The sequence below is a fragment of the Mercenaria mercenaria genome, chromosome 1 (assembly GCF_021730395.1).
Source record: "Mercenaria mercenaria strain notata chromosome 1, MADL_Memer_1, whole genome shotgun sequence".
Classification (NCBI taxonomy): domain Eukaryota; kingdom Metazoa; phylum Mollusca; class Bivalvia; order Venerida; family Veneridae; genus Mercenaria; species Mercenaria mercenaria.
Window position 1 is genome coordinate 12,869,782 of NC_069361.1, and position 16,335 is coordinate 12,886,116.

Here is a 16,335-nt window from a genome sequence, read left to right on the forward strand (position 1 = left end):
GGTCGGTTTGATAATGTATGAAATGGTTGCGATGAATTTATTACTGAAATATAAAAAGGACATGGATATTATTACATCGTGAATAGATTTATATTGTGCGAACTTGTACCATGATACAGAGTGGGGTATATTGAGAACAGGTTATTTAGTTGACGCGTGTCGTGTTGACATCTCATTTCAAAGTGCAGAACGGCGGCTCCTAAAACATATTACATAAATACCCTAGGTTTGTATTGGGCCGATTTCAATTCAACAAAAATATTCAACAAAATGTTTCGCTGAAACATATCTAATTCTGTTATATTTATGTTTAAATTCATAACACATTGTTACCAAAATCAACCAGATACGTGTACCGGCCAAGTAACACATTGAAAAAAAATAAAGTCATCAAGTTTATTAATAAAACTCACCATTACACCAGCACCGTCATAGGAACTGTTCGGTTTATCAGAGATTCTCAGTTAATGTCTTTGGACTTAACAGTTAAAATTTGTATATGTTTTGCACTAACCAACCGATTAGTAAGAGCCAACTTGAAGAAAAGTTGTATCTATTTTACATTTAAATCCACACGTTTTACGCTCTTTTATAAGAATGTATAAGAAAGAAATAGATGTCAAAAATAACTTTTTTTTTCAATTTCGTTTTATGAATGCTATAAATAGAGACTATTCGTGGATTAAAGTACAGTCCAAGATAATCATTTCATCTCATAATAAAATACATTTCCAGAAGTGACAGCTCAATATGGCATTGTACTGAAATCATTTACCTTGTGCAAATGATCTGGGGCAATTAGTGTAGTAATAAAGAAATTAAATTTTCATGTTGTATTAGGATATGTTGATAGTATGGGTATGGCATATTGTTGAAAGCTCCGATTGTCGTTGTCATGTGACATTCTGACACGGATACGAAGTACAATTACCCGGTGTAAGAAATTGATACCCTTCTCGTGCATTATTTATCACTTTGTGTGGTTGCTCATATTTTAATGAACTATTTTCTATGAAGAATTCGAAAAAAAGTATTAGTTATAATTCGACAAGGGAATGGGACATGATTCTGACATATATTATATTGCAAAGTATAATGGATGTGGCGTTTATTACAAAATCCCGAAAATTTCATGCAGTTTTGATTCCATCCATACTATTACAGCGGTTTCAAGCGTAGACTAGAGGCGTGTCTGCTTGCGGTGTTCAGTTGGTGTACGATGCTTCCGGTATATCCACTTACACATTTTATTGTTGTATTCAGAGGATTTATAATGACAAACCAAACCCTGTCGTTTTAGAAAGTACTAGACAGTAATTATACTGAATCAGCATCACACCTATTGGTCTTTTAGTTTGGCAACCATGACATACTTCCCTTGTAAAATTAAATTCATTTTCTGGCTTTATCTTGTTCTGGCTCTTGCCAGTGCTATTCAAAACACCACGTTGAACACGTTACAACGTATCCGGAACATCGCAGCTCGCATTATCATTAAGATGTCCCGCCACAGTCATATGACACACGTACTAAAACATATAAATACCGCATTACTCTGAGTGAAAACAGTAAATATTGTCAACATGTGGGGAATACTATTAGACCTTATGCTGGACACGACAGATTCTGCCTTCGCGACCAGTGAAGATCATGATCAGCCTGGTGGAGCTGAGACTGATAGTACTTAATGTTCCTAATGTTGAAAATATTACTGCCCCACGAAATGCTTTGTTTTTTGGGTTTAACGCCCTTTTTCGACAGTATTTTAGTCATGTAACGGTGGGCAGTTAACCTAACCAGTGTTCCTGGATTCTGTACCAATACAAACCTGTTCTCCGCAATTAACTGCCAACTTCCCCAAATGAATTATCAATAAAAGGAGGACGAATGATTTCAGACACAATGTCTTTTATCAGATCGTCACGGAGTACATACGCCCCGCCCGGGGATCGAACTCGCGACCCCGCTATCCCTAGACCAACGCTCTCCCTACTGATCTAAGCGGGCGGGCCCCACGAAATGCAGTGAGATATTTGTTTTATAATACCAAAAAAACAAGAAAGATAAAATAATGCGCAAATTCCATAAATCAGCCTTTACCCTGCTAAATTTATGTAATGAAATTGTCCATCTTTCAATTTTGACAGTGCATTTAACTGTTAAAAGGGGTGGTTACCAAAAAGATACTGACTGAATGACGAACAGTTCAGATCGTGATGTAACTGAGATACTCTTTCCGAAAAAAAACAACAACTACATGTAGTTCCATTTTGTCAAAGCTGTTCTGTTTTCAAATTGCGTGTGAAATGTGCAAACAGTACCTTTTGCTAAAAAGTGAACAACAGTAAGACTGACACAGACGAGAGTCTTGCCTTTGAAATAAATATGAGGTATAAAGTTACAATTGTAATACACTACATGATCATACTCCAGCTTGTTATGAGACAGGACAGAGCTGTAGACTCTGTTGCATTAGTTGTGCCATATATAGAACCGTAATATATGACAATCACAGCTTTGCGTACCCTAAACTTCACCAGACTTTGCAACTACCAGACTTTGGAACTTCCCGTCAAGACTAGAGAAGCTCATGCGCTAGCTGCTTATAAGGTCTGTTAAAATATCTCCAAGTTCAATATTACGTTCACTGACCGTTTTATTTCTACACTATAAATACAGTATTTCTTTTCATCATACACGTCCTTTTTGTGTTTTGTAACTCTTTTTGTATTTTTTTTTTGTAAGCATGCATCTGTATTTCACAATGTTTTCTGTACAGCATTTTTGAACGTATATATATACATGTAAAGAGTGCTATATCATAATAATAATAATAATAATAATAATAATAATAATAATAATAATAATAGTAGCAGTAGTAAAAATAATATTAATGATAACAGCAACAATAACAATAATACAGCAACGACTACAAAAACAACAATAACATCAACAACAACAACAAAACTAGTACTAAAGAGAAGTAAACAAATAAATAAATAATAATAAATAAGTAAATAAACGATCATGATAATTAAAATCTAATTTTCTTCAAACTGCAAATGTGGAACGCTGGAGTGTAAATATCTTCGATAGTGATTTGCAAAATCAACCTTGGTGACCGGGAACTGCAAGTACGTTGATTGAGCTTAAATTAAGGTGGTTACTCGTCCTGTGTACTCGGTGGGAATATCAAATTACACTTTAATGAACCCTACACCGCTAGTGGTGCATAATTACTTACAACTGGGCTATCAGCTTACAGAGTTATACCGCAACTCGTTAATGATTAACAGTCATGCAGCCTCGAGCTGGAACTTGTACCGCGGAAGACCTGAAGTTTTGAATACCATTTCCCTGGATAAATATCATTAATATACGGTATTGCAGATTGATTCTATATATTACATGTTCCAAACTATATACCACGTGCTGTACACTGCATGACATATGCTTGACATTACATATTACGTGTTCGAAACTACATATCACATTCTCGACACTGAATCTCACATGCTCGACACTGTATGTCACATGTTCGACATTGTATGCCACATGTTTGACACTGCATGTCACATCCTCGACACTGTATACCACATGTTCGACACTGCATCTCACATGCTCGACACTGTATGTCACATGCTCGACACTGAATCTCACATGTTCGACACTGTATCTCACATGCTCGACACTGTATCTCACATGCTCGACATTGTATGTCATATGTCCGACACTGCATCTCACATACTTGACACTGCATCTAACATGCTCGACATTGTATGTCACATGCTCGACACTATGATGATACTGTATATTAGAAGCTCAACACTGCATGTCTCACCCTCGACACATTGTATGATTATGCTCATTACTATATATCAAATGCTCATTATTGTACACCATATACAAATCAATAGTACCACGTGCCCGTTACTTGTATATCACACGTCCATCGTTATATAACTGTTTATTACATGCTCATCATTGAATGTCACATGTTACATGCTCCACAATGTATATCACACGCACGACACTGTATATTACATGTTCGCCGCTGTATGTCACATACTGGTCACTGTATATCACAAACCCAACACTGTATGTCACTGGATGAGTACTTTTATACAAGAACTTTCTGGATTTATGAATGTTTTGCATTTTAGCGGGAGATTACATCGAAAATAACTGTTGCAACAATCAAAGAAAGAGACTTTAGATAATTGAGAACATGGGAGCTCTATAACTGTTCTCTAATTGGACATGAATTATTGTTTCTCAAAGCAAGAAGGAATGTATCATGTTTCCACCGACAGCGAACTGCTCTCTGCACACTGATAACAAAATCATTTGAAGCCCACAATTCCATGCTTTCAGATTTCATAAATCAATTTACAAGTACATAAAGTGTCACGATTTTACACGGTTTATGGTGTTTATAAACATTTGAGAACACTGAAGTGAGAAAACAGCTGTTCCAAGAAAAGGAAGATCTAGAAATTAATGCCATTCTGTACATACAGAGAAAAAAGTCTTCCCTCAATTATGTGTGACTGTGTATACATTTGTGAGCCAAATTATCTTGCAAAATCGCTTTCGTTACAGATTAAAGTCACTGGTTTGTAGGCGTGTTCAAGGAATTAGATTATGTTAATTTGCTCTAAAATGAACTTTGCAAATTTCTTAATCAGGTGGAAGGTAAATTCTGCAATTCCGAATTTAAACGAAATACAAAATTAATCAAATCACAACCAGAGCTTTCTTTTTTGTACGCATTAAAAGAACTGATAAAATTTCTGAAAAAAAAACAAACAAATATTGTTTTAACTTTATGCGCGTTTTTGACATCGCCTCTTCCTGCTATGTTTACCATATCCAATATAAGACTATACAGGTCTATGCCATGGGTGGTCCAAATGTAAAACGTCCTAGTATATCTTCCTTTCCTTGGTCATGATCTTTGTCAATAGCATCGTGTTTCTTTTACCCTTCTGTGTTTTAGTAAAAATTCGAAGTAGCACCTCTCCCGTGCTGTATGAAAATGGCGGCGTAAGAATTTTAGGATTTGTGACTTGGATCTTTGACCTGTTGACTTCAAAAACAATAGAGATAATCTACTCCTTAGCCCATTTACCCTATACGGTTTAAAAGTGGTAGATCAAATGGTTCTCAAGTTATTTATTGGAATTTGTCCTCTACGTTCAGGCCCCAGTGACCTTGACCTTTGATCTATTTAACCCAAAAATAATAATGGCAGTCTTCTACAAATACATGAAGTTCTTGGGTCAATGGCTCTAGTGTAAGTCCATGCCCCTGTGACTATTGAATCCAAAATCAAAATGAGTCATTTACTGACCAAGATATTATGCCTCTATGAAGTGCGAAGGTTCTAGAGAAAAAGTTGTCCAGTCATTAATGGGAAATTATTTTCAAAGTTCAGACTTCTGTGTTCATCACCTTTGACCTACTGGCTCCAAAATCATTAGGGTCATTCTCTTACAAATAAAGTATGAAGGTTCTATTAAAATATTTCTCAAGTTACTGACTGGAAACCGTTTTCAATGTTCAGGTCTATGTAACCTTGACTTTCGACTTAATGACTTAAACAATAGGGGTGATTTACATTTTCTCGTAATTACGAGACTATATCTCGTTATTTCGGGATTTTCTCGTTATTACTAGGTGATTAAGAGGAAGTTATCTCGTTACTACGAGATACTAGATTCAATAAATAGATTTCATTTGACACAATACTGGTTTCGAAGTGTTTAAATACATATATATATTTCCAGTGCGTATCTAGCTGTATGGGTCTTGGTGTTTCTTAAATAAACATTTAATAGAATATACAAGAAGTAATATATTGCTTGAATGTGATTGACTACCTTAAACATTGTAGTCCTACGTGAAGTCCTTATATAGTGGTCCCGGTTGAGTCAAAATCTGTAGAATTTCGTGCACGTGTATACAATTTCATGTGAAGTGCAGTATAGGTTGCTGCGTTCTTCCCTTTTGTTCTTTTCTTACATACAAGTTGATGACTGTGGCACTGGCTGGTATGTGTGTAAACACCAACGTGAACTTGCAACGTCAAATGGTAGTGAGGTTTGATTTTGCGGCGTCACAAACGTCATAAATTACCATGTCATATTTCCTCTGTCCCCAGTATCAATCTGGTGACAATTCAATACAGAAAGGATGCAGCAAAAAAAAAAAGAACGTAAAGAAAACTTTATCCAGGATCACATATTTTACAAGTCTCGACAATTTCTACATTTTACGACAATAGTTCTATATTTACGGCGACGCTCAGTGTTTCGTCACCATGGCAATGGATATCATATTTCACAATTGTCTTAAAAACATTGTAACACATGATTAACTGCCTCTCTCGCCATCTTTACATAGATGTGACAGAATGAGGCCCCGCTTCTGTTCCTAACGATCACAATGAGATCAGAAAAAACAACAGAAAATCGCAAAAACGAGCAAAATTAAATTGAATAATTAAGTCACTGAATTGTGAAATGTTCGCTACAATCGCTACAGAGGAACTATCCATACATTAAAGACTCATAATGCCTTTGTTTAAAATGTAGATGCCACATTTTTTTGTTTTGAACATAAAATTATATTAATTTCTTAGCAAATCAAATTTCCAGTTCTTGTTTTCTTGAATACTTGTCAAAGGTTTGATTATTAATTATTATTGGAGGAAGTTTTATTGAAACCATTGTTTTTCATTACCTCCCTTCATATTTCTATCTGTAATAGTTCACGTGCAGAATAAAAAGTAGACATTTTTAACCCTTGTATTATATAAAATTTAAGGCCTTCCGGAAGTTTAAATAAAATATAATTATATATAAAATAAATATATAATTACGTTCGTCATAAATATTTTGTGATGTCTAGTTTGATTTGTTGTTGTTGTTGTTGTTGTTTTTGCCATTAATACAGGTTTTGTCGTGGAACGGCACATTTGTATGCACTTGGAAGTAGAAAAGTTTGAAATAATCGGAAAAACTATTACCTCTCATGTGCGTTCTTAATATTTCGCGAACTTCAAAAACTGAAGTCGTTCGAGTTTTCTTCATGTCTGTTCTTCAATGAAAGTTATTGTTTTTGTTGCTCCTGAATAAATCATTTAAATAAGTCATTTCAAAAGCCTCGTGTCTAATTAATAAGATTAATATATAAAATACGTAATGGCTGGACTGAGCTCGAACATTTTCAATACGACAGGTCTAAGTCACAAGTGTCCATGTATTTCTTTGTTTTTGTTTTTTTTCCCGTGACCACGAGTACGGACCTCGCTGTTATTCAGGCCAAACTCGATTAATTTCAAGAAAATAATAGGGATCAAGTTACACGTTACTGCGGTATTGAACTAAAATTACAATGGCGTACTTCAAAACTGCCGTCTGGCAAAAAACAATATGGCTGACAATATTGACATAGTACAAAGCTGTCCTATATTTCTAATTTACTAATTCATAACGATGTTCCTTTGTACTCAGAATACAAAATACAAACTTTGAATGCAGAATAAAGTTAACTTTTGCAGACTTATCGATGATTATGTCAAACTTGATGTGGCAACAATTGTTCAAATGAGTGTAATTTTCAGACATTTCAGGTCAGTGATTAATTTGTGACCCACATTGTGTGATGTATACATAAAGTTGCTTACTATAAAATCATTAAGTTTCGTGGAGCTCTCATTTTCGTGGATTTCGTGAATGAGAAACCAACGAAATTCAGTCTCGGTGAACAAGTAACATTTCCACTTTTTCCAATTTTTGTTCAAAAATTGAAATCCAAGAGTTCATATCCCCTCGAATATCCCGTTTTGGTCAAACACGCGATACGAAATAAAAACATCTAAAAACAGTGTTTCATTAAACTTTTTCAACGTTTATACCGAATATTATGGCATGACTCGCGTATATTCTGGCCCATGTAAAAGGGAGTCGGCTGCGTCTAATCCCCTGTCTTCAGGTGAGAATTTAAGACAATGTCTGGATAAAATAACTTGAAATAAAGGAACGGGAATAATTTATTTGCATGTTCAAACGAGTTTGTTGGTTTGGTAAAGATTAGTTGAATGTTAAAAAAAGTACACATGTTGGATATAGACTAGTGATTTAAAACAAACTATAGATCTATATGGGCCAGAGATTTATGACATGTGTCGTGTAATAGATTAAAACACTGTCATATAATATGTTGTAGGAGTTGATATACTGGCACTGATCTTCTGTGTTTGGAATGAACTCGTACATTTCATGCTTCAACTCATCTTTCATGCAATTACATAAAAACGCATTTACTGCCGCTTATAATCTGGGGAATTTTACTTTCGGTTCGCGTAACAGAAGGTATTTCGTGACAATACCTATCACGTTGTCGTCTGATCCCAGGTCTGCAGTTAATTTCTCCACATAGAGGTGGTTGGCATCTTGTTCGCGTCGAAGTTTATTGTATTTGCTTAAAATGGAAAGACATTTCATTACGACAATATTACAACAGACATGCAAAAACGGATTTAAGAGAGCAAATATCGTGATTTTGATTTTCACTTTCACACAGATCTGTTTGATGGTATCTGGCTGTTGTTCTTGTTAAGAGGATGTGTGTGATAAAAAATACATAGACGGCGGCAGTACATTTTGACGCGTGTTTTTTTTCTGTATCTTGAAAAATATGCGATCATTTGCCAACATTCGTTGTTGTATTAGATGATGTTTGCTACACCATATTCATATTTATAAATTACATTTTATGGTAAAAATGTTGTCTTTTAGTCATACTTTTAACCTTTGTGTTTCTATCAAGATTAATTTTAATCTGTTCGCGGCAGAACAGAGAAAATCTCGTCTGAGTAATGTTTACATTGTTTTCCCGCCATTCTAGAGATGTAAGGAGTATCGTGTGTTTTCCCGGGAAATTTCACGTGTAGTACAAACATCAGAGGTAACACGATATTACTGACAGCTGTTTCTTGGAAATATAATCTACACGTGTAGAAATTCATGTCTGTTTCACAGCTCTGATAGTGGAGTCGTCTGGTGGAACTGAGATTGTAAGAATCCTCTATTATATTCACGCGCTTACAAAATCATTTGGACACACAAAATGTTGAAATTAACAATATAAATTACTTAATGGAACTTTTAAGTGTGTCTATATAATAAAGAATAACGCTATTAACCTGTAATAGCATTTGCTTTGATTCGAAATGACGAGCTTATACGAAAATGTTCTTTTTCCTTTTGTATATCAAAGCAGAACAGTACGTTTTATTAAATCTTGTATCACAATCACTCCCAAAGCCACATTTTTAGTTAAGGTATATCAATGAAATTCTTATCTGTTTATTTTAAAAGAACGAACTATCTTTTAGTTATGCTAAAACTTACAAGGCACAATCTTCTCTACAAATTATTTCACATTTCCAAGCTAAAGACGACATGGTTTGAATGATTACTTTATATCCAAATTTCCATTTACCCATCTAATATCATCTCATAATCTGTTTCACTTCAATTTAAACAAAAACATCTTGCAAGCCCTGTTGGAATTGTACGGTATGTTATCAGATAACTAGGCCATGATTGAAGTCCATCACCCTTCAGCCAATTTCTTCCCAACTTATCGTTATACATCTATACAAACGGAAAGTTTATCTACCACGTGTTCACGGATTTTTTTCCTATGAAAGACAGCAAAGTGCGTGGGGATTTTGGAAGCTTTAAAGCATTTTTGAGAGATCGAGATTAGCATGTTAAAAAAAGTCAGTGCTTATGAATCATTATAAAAGTTTGCGCATACTGCATACATTGTCAGAATTTCAGCAATATTTTATGACATTTTTCACTTTTTATATACATTGTACATTATATTGCCGGAACACAAATGTCCATCCATACTTTTCTGTCGTTGATAGCCTACTTTAAGGTTTAGTAGTATATCACCAAATCACAGAAATGTTTGTTAAAAGAACAACATTTTTTACCAACAATCTACCTCTCTAATACATGTTTTACCTTACTGTCCTGTACCACTGGATACTTAAAATATTCTCAAAAGTTGTCGCCCTTTATAAAAGAATGCCATTTGTAAAGAAATAAAAGTAAACAATTGTTCAAATCGATGTTTAACCAGTTATGTGAAGTTTAAGCACTGGGACATTATTGCAATTGCATCGAAACAAAAACATGTAACAGTTCTTTAGAAATGGTGATTGTTTAGAGGCGTTGAACTGTCCAAAAGTATGGCCCCTTCATACAGTCCCTTTCCAGAATTCAATAAATATGTGAGCAAATTGAAGAAGCTTTTGTAGACTTATATTTGGGTTTTATATCCTGTTTATTTTTCATGTAAAACAACTCCCACCTTCTATGATTTGGTGATGTTGGATTCTTTTTTTCAAAACATGGACCTAACTTTTAAAGTAAATGTTTGAAGAATTTCAAACGTTAAAAATACCAAAATACATCAAGATGACATCTAACATGTATAAACTGCTTAGTGGGTATACATAGTTTCGAACATATCCGTGACATAACCAATACAAGAATGGCCACTTTTAAAGAGAGAGTATCCTTGATACAAACTTTACATAGATGTATTCCGGTTTATTTATCAGAACGATGCCAAGACTACTTATACTGGGTTGTGACCGAAAATGTCAGGTGACAAACTGGGACTGATCATGTCCCAACATTTTGTTATATGTACACGGAACATTTTGTGAAGGTGTGTCGCTTATATGTGTTATTATTGTTTCAGCTTAAATTGTTAAAATGTGGTTTTCTGAAATCTGAGACAGTGTCACAGTTAAAACAGGGTCATTGTCACAGAAGAACATACAAATACAGGGTGTAGTTGTTGTAAGTATTGGTACCCTGATGTCATATTTTACTAAGTCACTAAATAAAGCAAGGGTAACACTAACCTATAGATGTGTAACGTATACAGTTACTAAGAGGAATGTCATAGTTTGAATAAACATCACAATGTTAATTCTTACTGAAGATGTGAGAACATTGTTTTAGAAGTGAAGAAAAGACTGCAATACTTAACAAACAGACAACGACAAATGATATGCCATAAGAAGCCGTTTCGTCATTTTTCCATACCGTAAAATTCAAGAGACACAAATTATCAAAGGATACGAACCCAATTCACGTTCATTTACCGAGCTTCTAGAAATAAAATATTTATCCAAATGCTGGAAGTAAGTCTGTGCATTTCTTTATCTTACGATTAAAATTCTCATGTATGTGTCTATACATAGCATGTGTTTTTATTTCACTTTGTCATACGGATCTTATACTTAAATATTGCACTCATTATCAAACTCGGATCTGACAAGGTTCGGATAAAATATATAGTGGACCTTCTGACTGATGGCTGATAAATAAAACATGAATACTATAAACATAACAAATTTTATTCATATGTAAAGATGTCATAATTTAGAATAATCTATGTATGAACTATTTTGTCATTCTAAATCGGTCATCGTGCAATGCAAGTTTCCTGGCCATTCAAAATGACCGGTAACATAAAAAGCTTCTGTACCCATTTGCTATCAACTTATTCTAATACAAGTTTGATCATTTTGCAATGTTGAATATAAATGGTGCTATTCTGATCATTTGATATGTTGTATAGAAACACCAGTCCAAAGGAATTCATACCTTAAAGGACTACATTTTCTGATCTGATAAAATTACATTTCATTCTTTTCATGGTAAAACTTTTTTTGACAAGAGGTAGAAAAACTTTATAGCAAACTGGTACAGTAAAATTAAATGTGTATATCATTAAAGCTATGAATTTGCTACTCGTAAAACCCGAAAACTCACACAGCCTAGAAAACACATTCTTACAAATAAAATGTCTTTTAACATGCAACAAAATTACCCACAATATAACATCAATACTGCTGTCAAATGAATTAGTTCTGTACTCTTGGTGTAAACAAAATAACAATTGGTTTTACATAAAGCCTAATTAAGTGAAATTTAGACTTCTGATTTTTGTCAAGTATTGACCGGCTTCAGTGCGTATATTTTTAAAATTCATATTTTTAATATTAAAATTCTGTGTAATCAGACGAATCGAGGGTTAATTTAGTAATTAACTGCGAACATAAGATGCTCTTTTAATTGATATTTAAAGATTTCTTTAAAAAAAATCTCCATTATTATCTTGATTTTAAGAAACTACAAATGTCAAAAATGATACTGTTTGAGGTATTAGAAATCCCGTGAAATCTGCATTTGTTATTGGAATCTCAAAACCTCTGTTAGACAATGTTTTACCTGTTTGGCTCTAACTCTGTCTCTTTATAATCCATGAATGACAAATCACTGAGCACAGTAAGTCTTTTGTCTCAGTATTGCCACCAGTGGCACGAATGGAACCACAAGACAAATTTCTCATGAACACTCATTCTGTAATGAGTTTTACAGTGATGTCTAATGGATATGGCACAGATCTATCTCTGGAATTCTTCGCAAATGTGAATAATAAGGACAAGAAGACGTAAAAAGGGGGAAAAGCACTAATCTAGCGTCACGAGGTCAAAAACGTTCCTTAGATATAAATAGATATGGTCATGGCAGCGCGCGAAATCTGATTGTCCTTAAACTTTGATGACATCAAACAATTTGATGAAGTCATCTTCTATGGATATGGCACTCGTCAAGTGTTAGAAACCATGGAGACGAAATCCAAGTTTACCTTGCACTCAGTTCAGTCAAACGCATTTCATCACATCATAATCTTTGGTATTAAATCTTCTCAGAGCGTTTGGTAACATTCGGTCACCATCGTAAAAATATTAATAATCTCATAATGTCTGGTACTCCTGTAAAATTTGTCCCATATCGTGTCCATGATGCTGATGCGAGGAACCATTGTTCATTGATACAACCGGATGTTGTGGATGGGAATTATGGGTGTTATTGCTATTTTGCATATCAATGCCCGGCATGATTGTCCCACCCGGAAGTGCTTTCTGAAGGTCAGTATAAACAGATTGCGGTGACTGAAGGTCGGGCTCTTGTTTTATTTCACCATTCATACCATCGTTACTATCTCCGCTCTTCTCACTTGACATAGGAGAGCTAAGATTCAAGCCATGGTGACCTTTGTCTATCCCTTCTCTGGAAAAAAGCAAATAATACTCAGATATAGCCATTTACGACTTCACAATAATGAAACAGATAGAAGATGTAAAGAACATAGACATAAAAATGCTTCAAATACGCTTCAGATGTTTATATTATCTAACAAATAGCTCATCATTATATAACATGTTTTTATGTAATAATCTCTACATTATTAAAATATTACTTAACCCTCATCATGCTGGACCCAACTGATTCTGCCTTTGCGACCAGTGTAGATCTTATCAGCCTGCACATCCATGCAGTCTGATCAAGATCTGCACTGTTCGCCATCCAGCCAGTATCTTTTTGGTGAGCACCCCTTTTAACAGTTAATGGTACTGTTCAAACTGAAAGATGGACCAGTTCATTATAGAAATTTAGCAGGGTTATGGTTAAAATCACAACAAATACAAGGTAGTCCGTCAACACTAAACGAGAAAGAATATATCGACTAGTTTGCTTATTTGTAAAACAACATCCTTCTGCAATTCCTATGAAAGAAATATGCGTCTGAGTTTCAGAATACTTAGGATTTTCATATATATATATATTTATAATGTTGCACTAAATTGTGGTGACAATCTTTACAAATTTAGATATTTATAAAACAGGAAAGATAATGTTGCTGGAAGGACAGTGCATTATCACAGTTAAGAAGACTGAATAAAATAGAAATTTTCCTGCTAAAATATAGAGAGCGATACTCGTTGTGTTTTTATATTTTAGTTGGTAGCTCTGGGTATCCTCATTGATGAAAATGTTATCTTTTATTAAAATTTACGTTGCTTTTATATTAATTAGCTATCAATATTTATAATATTTTGCGATTCTTTCAAGCAAGACAAATTGATCAAGTGTATATTTCTGATATTGAATGATTATCTCACTCTAATCTAAAATATGCTTTTTATGCTGGGTTTTAGGTGCGTTAAATTATATGAGCCATATAAAACCAGGTTAAAGCAACACACGTAAATTTATATATAACAAGACCTCCGGATATACGAACAGTTTATTTGCTTATATGATTTACATGAAGCAGACGAGAGGTAGAAATTCGAAACTATTGTGTATTATTGTGTATTATTGCACTTTTGTCAATATTTGAGATTTTGTTAAACGCCCAGTTTCGGTGCGATTATTTCTACCTATTGCAGTATTTCCGGGTCTACACCATGCCACAAACACGGGTCTTCTTTTCTTTTTAGTTGCTACCATTTTCGTTTTAAAAAAAGCCTGTGGCTTAACATAACCGCACGATTGGCAAAGACTCTTTTTAGACCTGTAACCCCTTTAAATAAACCACAGACATGACATGTGAAAAAAAAACACTAAAGGAATTGTATGTTAGGAGAATTAAACCAAAGACCAACAGATTACACACACACCCATGTTTTGACTGCATTTTAAAGAATTTTCAACTACGTGATTGCACATGAAATGTATGGTCACGTTTGTGAACGATGATTCATTCGGGTTAATGATAATACACACAATCAATGTCTGTTCTTAAACAAAGCCAACTTATTTTGATAATTGCGTATTTAGCGCACCTGCAAAGTCAAATTTTTATGTAAAAGATATCCCATTTACTTAAGTTTCATGTTCTTGAATTATTTCCAGACATGAAGATAACATTATCTGGTCAGAATGACAAAGGAAAACCAAAGGTCCAGTCAATAAAAAGATGGTATGTATTAATGTGAAAACCATAAATCATAGGTTAACGTCATTATGAAGTTTATATTGTACACTTTAAGATATAACAAACCAATACTGAAATATTTCCATGTTCCATTGCTATATGGAATATATCTTCAGTTTTAGAACTCACAAAGGGCAGTCATCTTCTTGGAGCTCTAGCAAAGGCTGCCAAAGGAATAAAATTTGGACAAAATATGTTTGGCAGGAAATTCACCAATAGTGATGTACAAGCCTATTGCCATTCTTCCTATCACAGTTTGTTAATGACCGGATAAAAATCGTTTGCCGTCAATGCCAATGCACATATACATGTGTAGTTGAAACTTGGAAGTTTTTTGTAAGGCATCGAAGTTTTAATAGTTAAACGTTCATAGATATTTCGTATAATAAAGATATTGTGTAAAGGTAAACCCAGATAAAACTCCTTTGCTGTACACATGTATATAGTTTCATAAACAAACCCCCAAGTACAATTCGCCTAACGTCTATTTATTGCTGAATGAACTATGTTACAATAGCGTCGCGTATGGCCGCTGTTTGTTCATTTATTTCATTTGGACCCTCTTTTTCAAATATTGAAATAACACGTTTACTTTAATGACAATTTAACAATCAGTCGCCAGCTAAAACGATCGTGAAAATTACCGAAAGCCATACAAACTAGATTTGAACCACTTTGTAAAGATTTGTCAACCTTGAGTGAGATACTTGAAGCCGTCTTGACTGAATACTCCTTATTGTTGAAGATTACACGCAGTTTGCTGTCTTCAAATGTGGTACCACCAATACCACCGAAATAAACTGAGGATAACCTTATGTATCTCGGTTGTTGTATGTAAAAGGGTACAATGTTCTGACCGATTAGTGACGACGACAAACACGTCTAGAGAAGAAAGATTGTGTGCAGATCATTTTTGACAAAACAGTTATTAGCATGAGGTTTTCAATCGAATTTGCATAACCTGCAGACTTTAATATGTGCATTTTTGTTTTGTATTTGCACCGGTCCCAAAATATACCCTTTGAACACATATTATAACCAACCATATGAGAATACGACCAAATATCACATGGTCTCCCAGTTTAAAGAAATAAATGATGCCCTGCCAGTTTAGATTTCTCTCCCAAGGGCAATTAAATTCATCAAGGATGTTTGAACGATGGTCCATTGTATTAATGAGGAAATTGTCTTAGTACTCATTATAAGATGAAGGGTGTAATTTGTAAATTAAGACTAATCAATGAAGATGTCTCCACTCTATTTTACCAGAATAGGTGCTTATTAGTTCACTTGGTGAAATATTATCCTTTCATTGCCACTACTGCGATAGTTTGTTATAATCTGGTACCAGTATGTGCCTCGAACGTCATGTAAAAAAAAACACCACCAGAGGGACGTAGCACTAGCCAAAGGCGGTTGGGGGTTGGAGGGGTGTACAGCATTGGC

At 34.4% G+C, this 16,335-nt stretch overlaps 1 protein-coding gene across 6 annotated transcripts in view; it reads right to left on the reverse strand.

Moving 5' to 3' along the window:
• Nucleotides 1-11,441: 11,441 nt before the first annotated feature.
• Nucleotides 11,442-16,335, reverse strand: part of LOC123544948 (homeobox protein six1-like) — a 57,361-nt gene continuing 52,467 nt past the window's right edge. For all 6 annotated transcript variants that reach the window (XM_045331122.2, XM_045331121.2, XM_045331120.2 and 3 more), the window contains exon 3: nucleotides 11,442-13,178. In XM_045331122.2, the coding sequence (XP_045187057.1) occupies nucleotides 12,863-13,178 (316 nt within the window). In that variant the 3' untranslated portion in view covers nucleotides 11,442-12,862. The remainder of the gene's footprint in view (nucleotides 13,179-16,335) is intronic.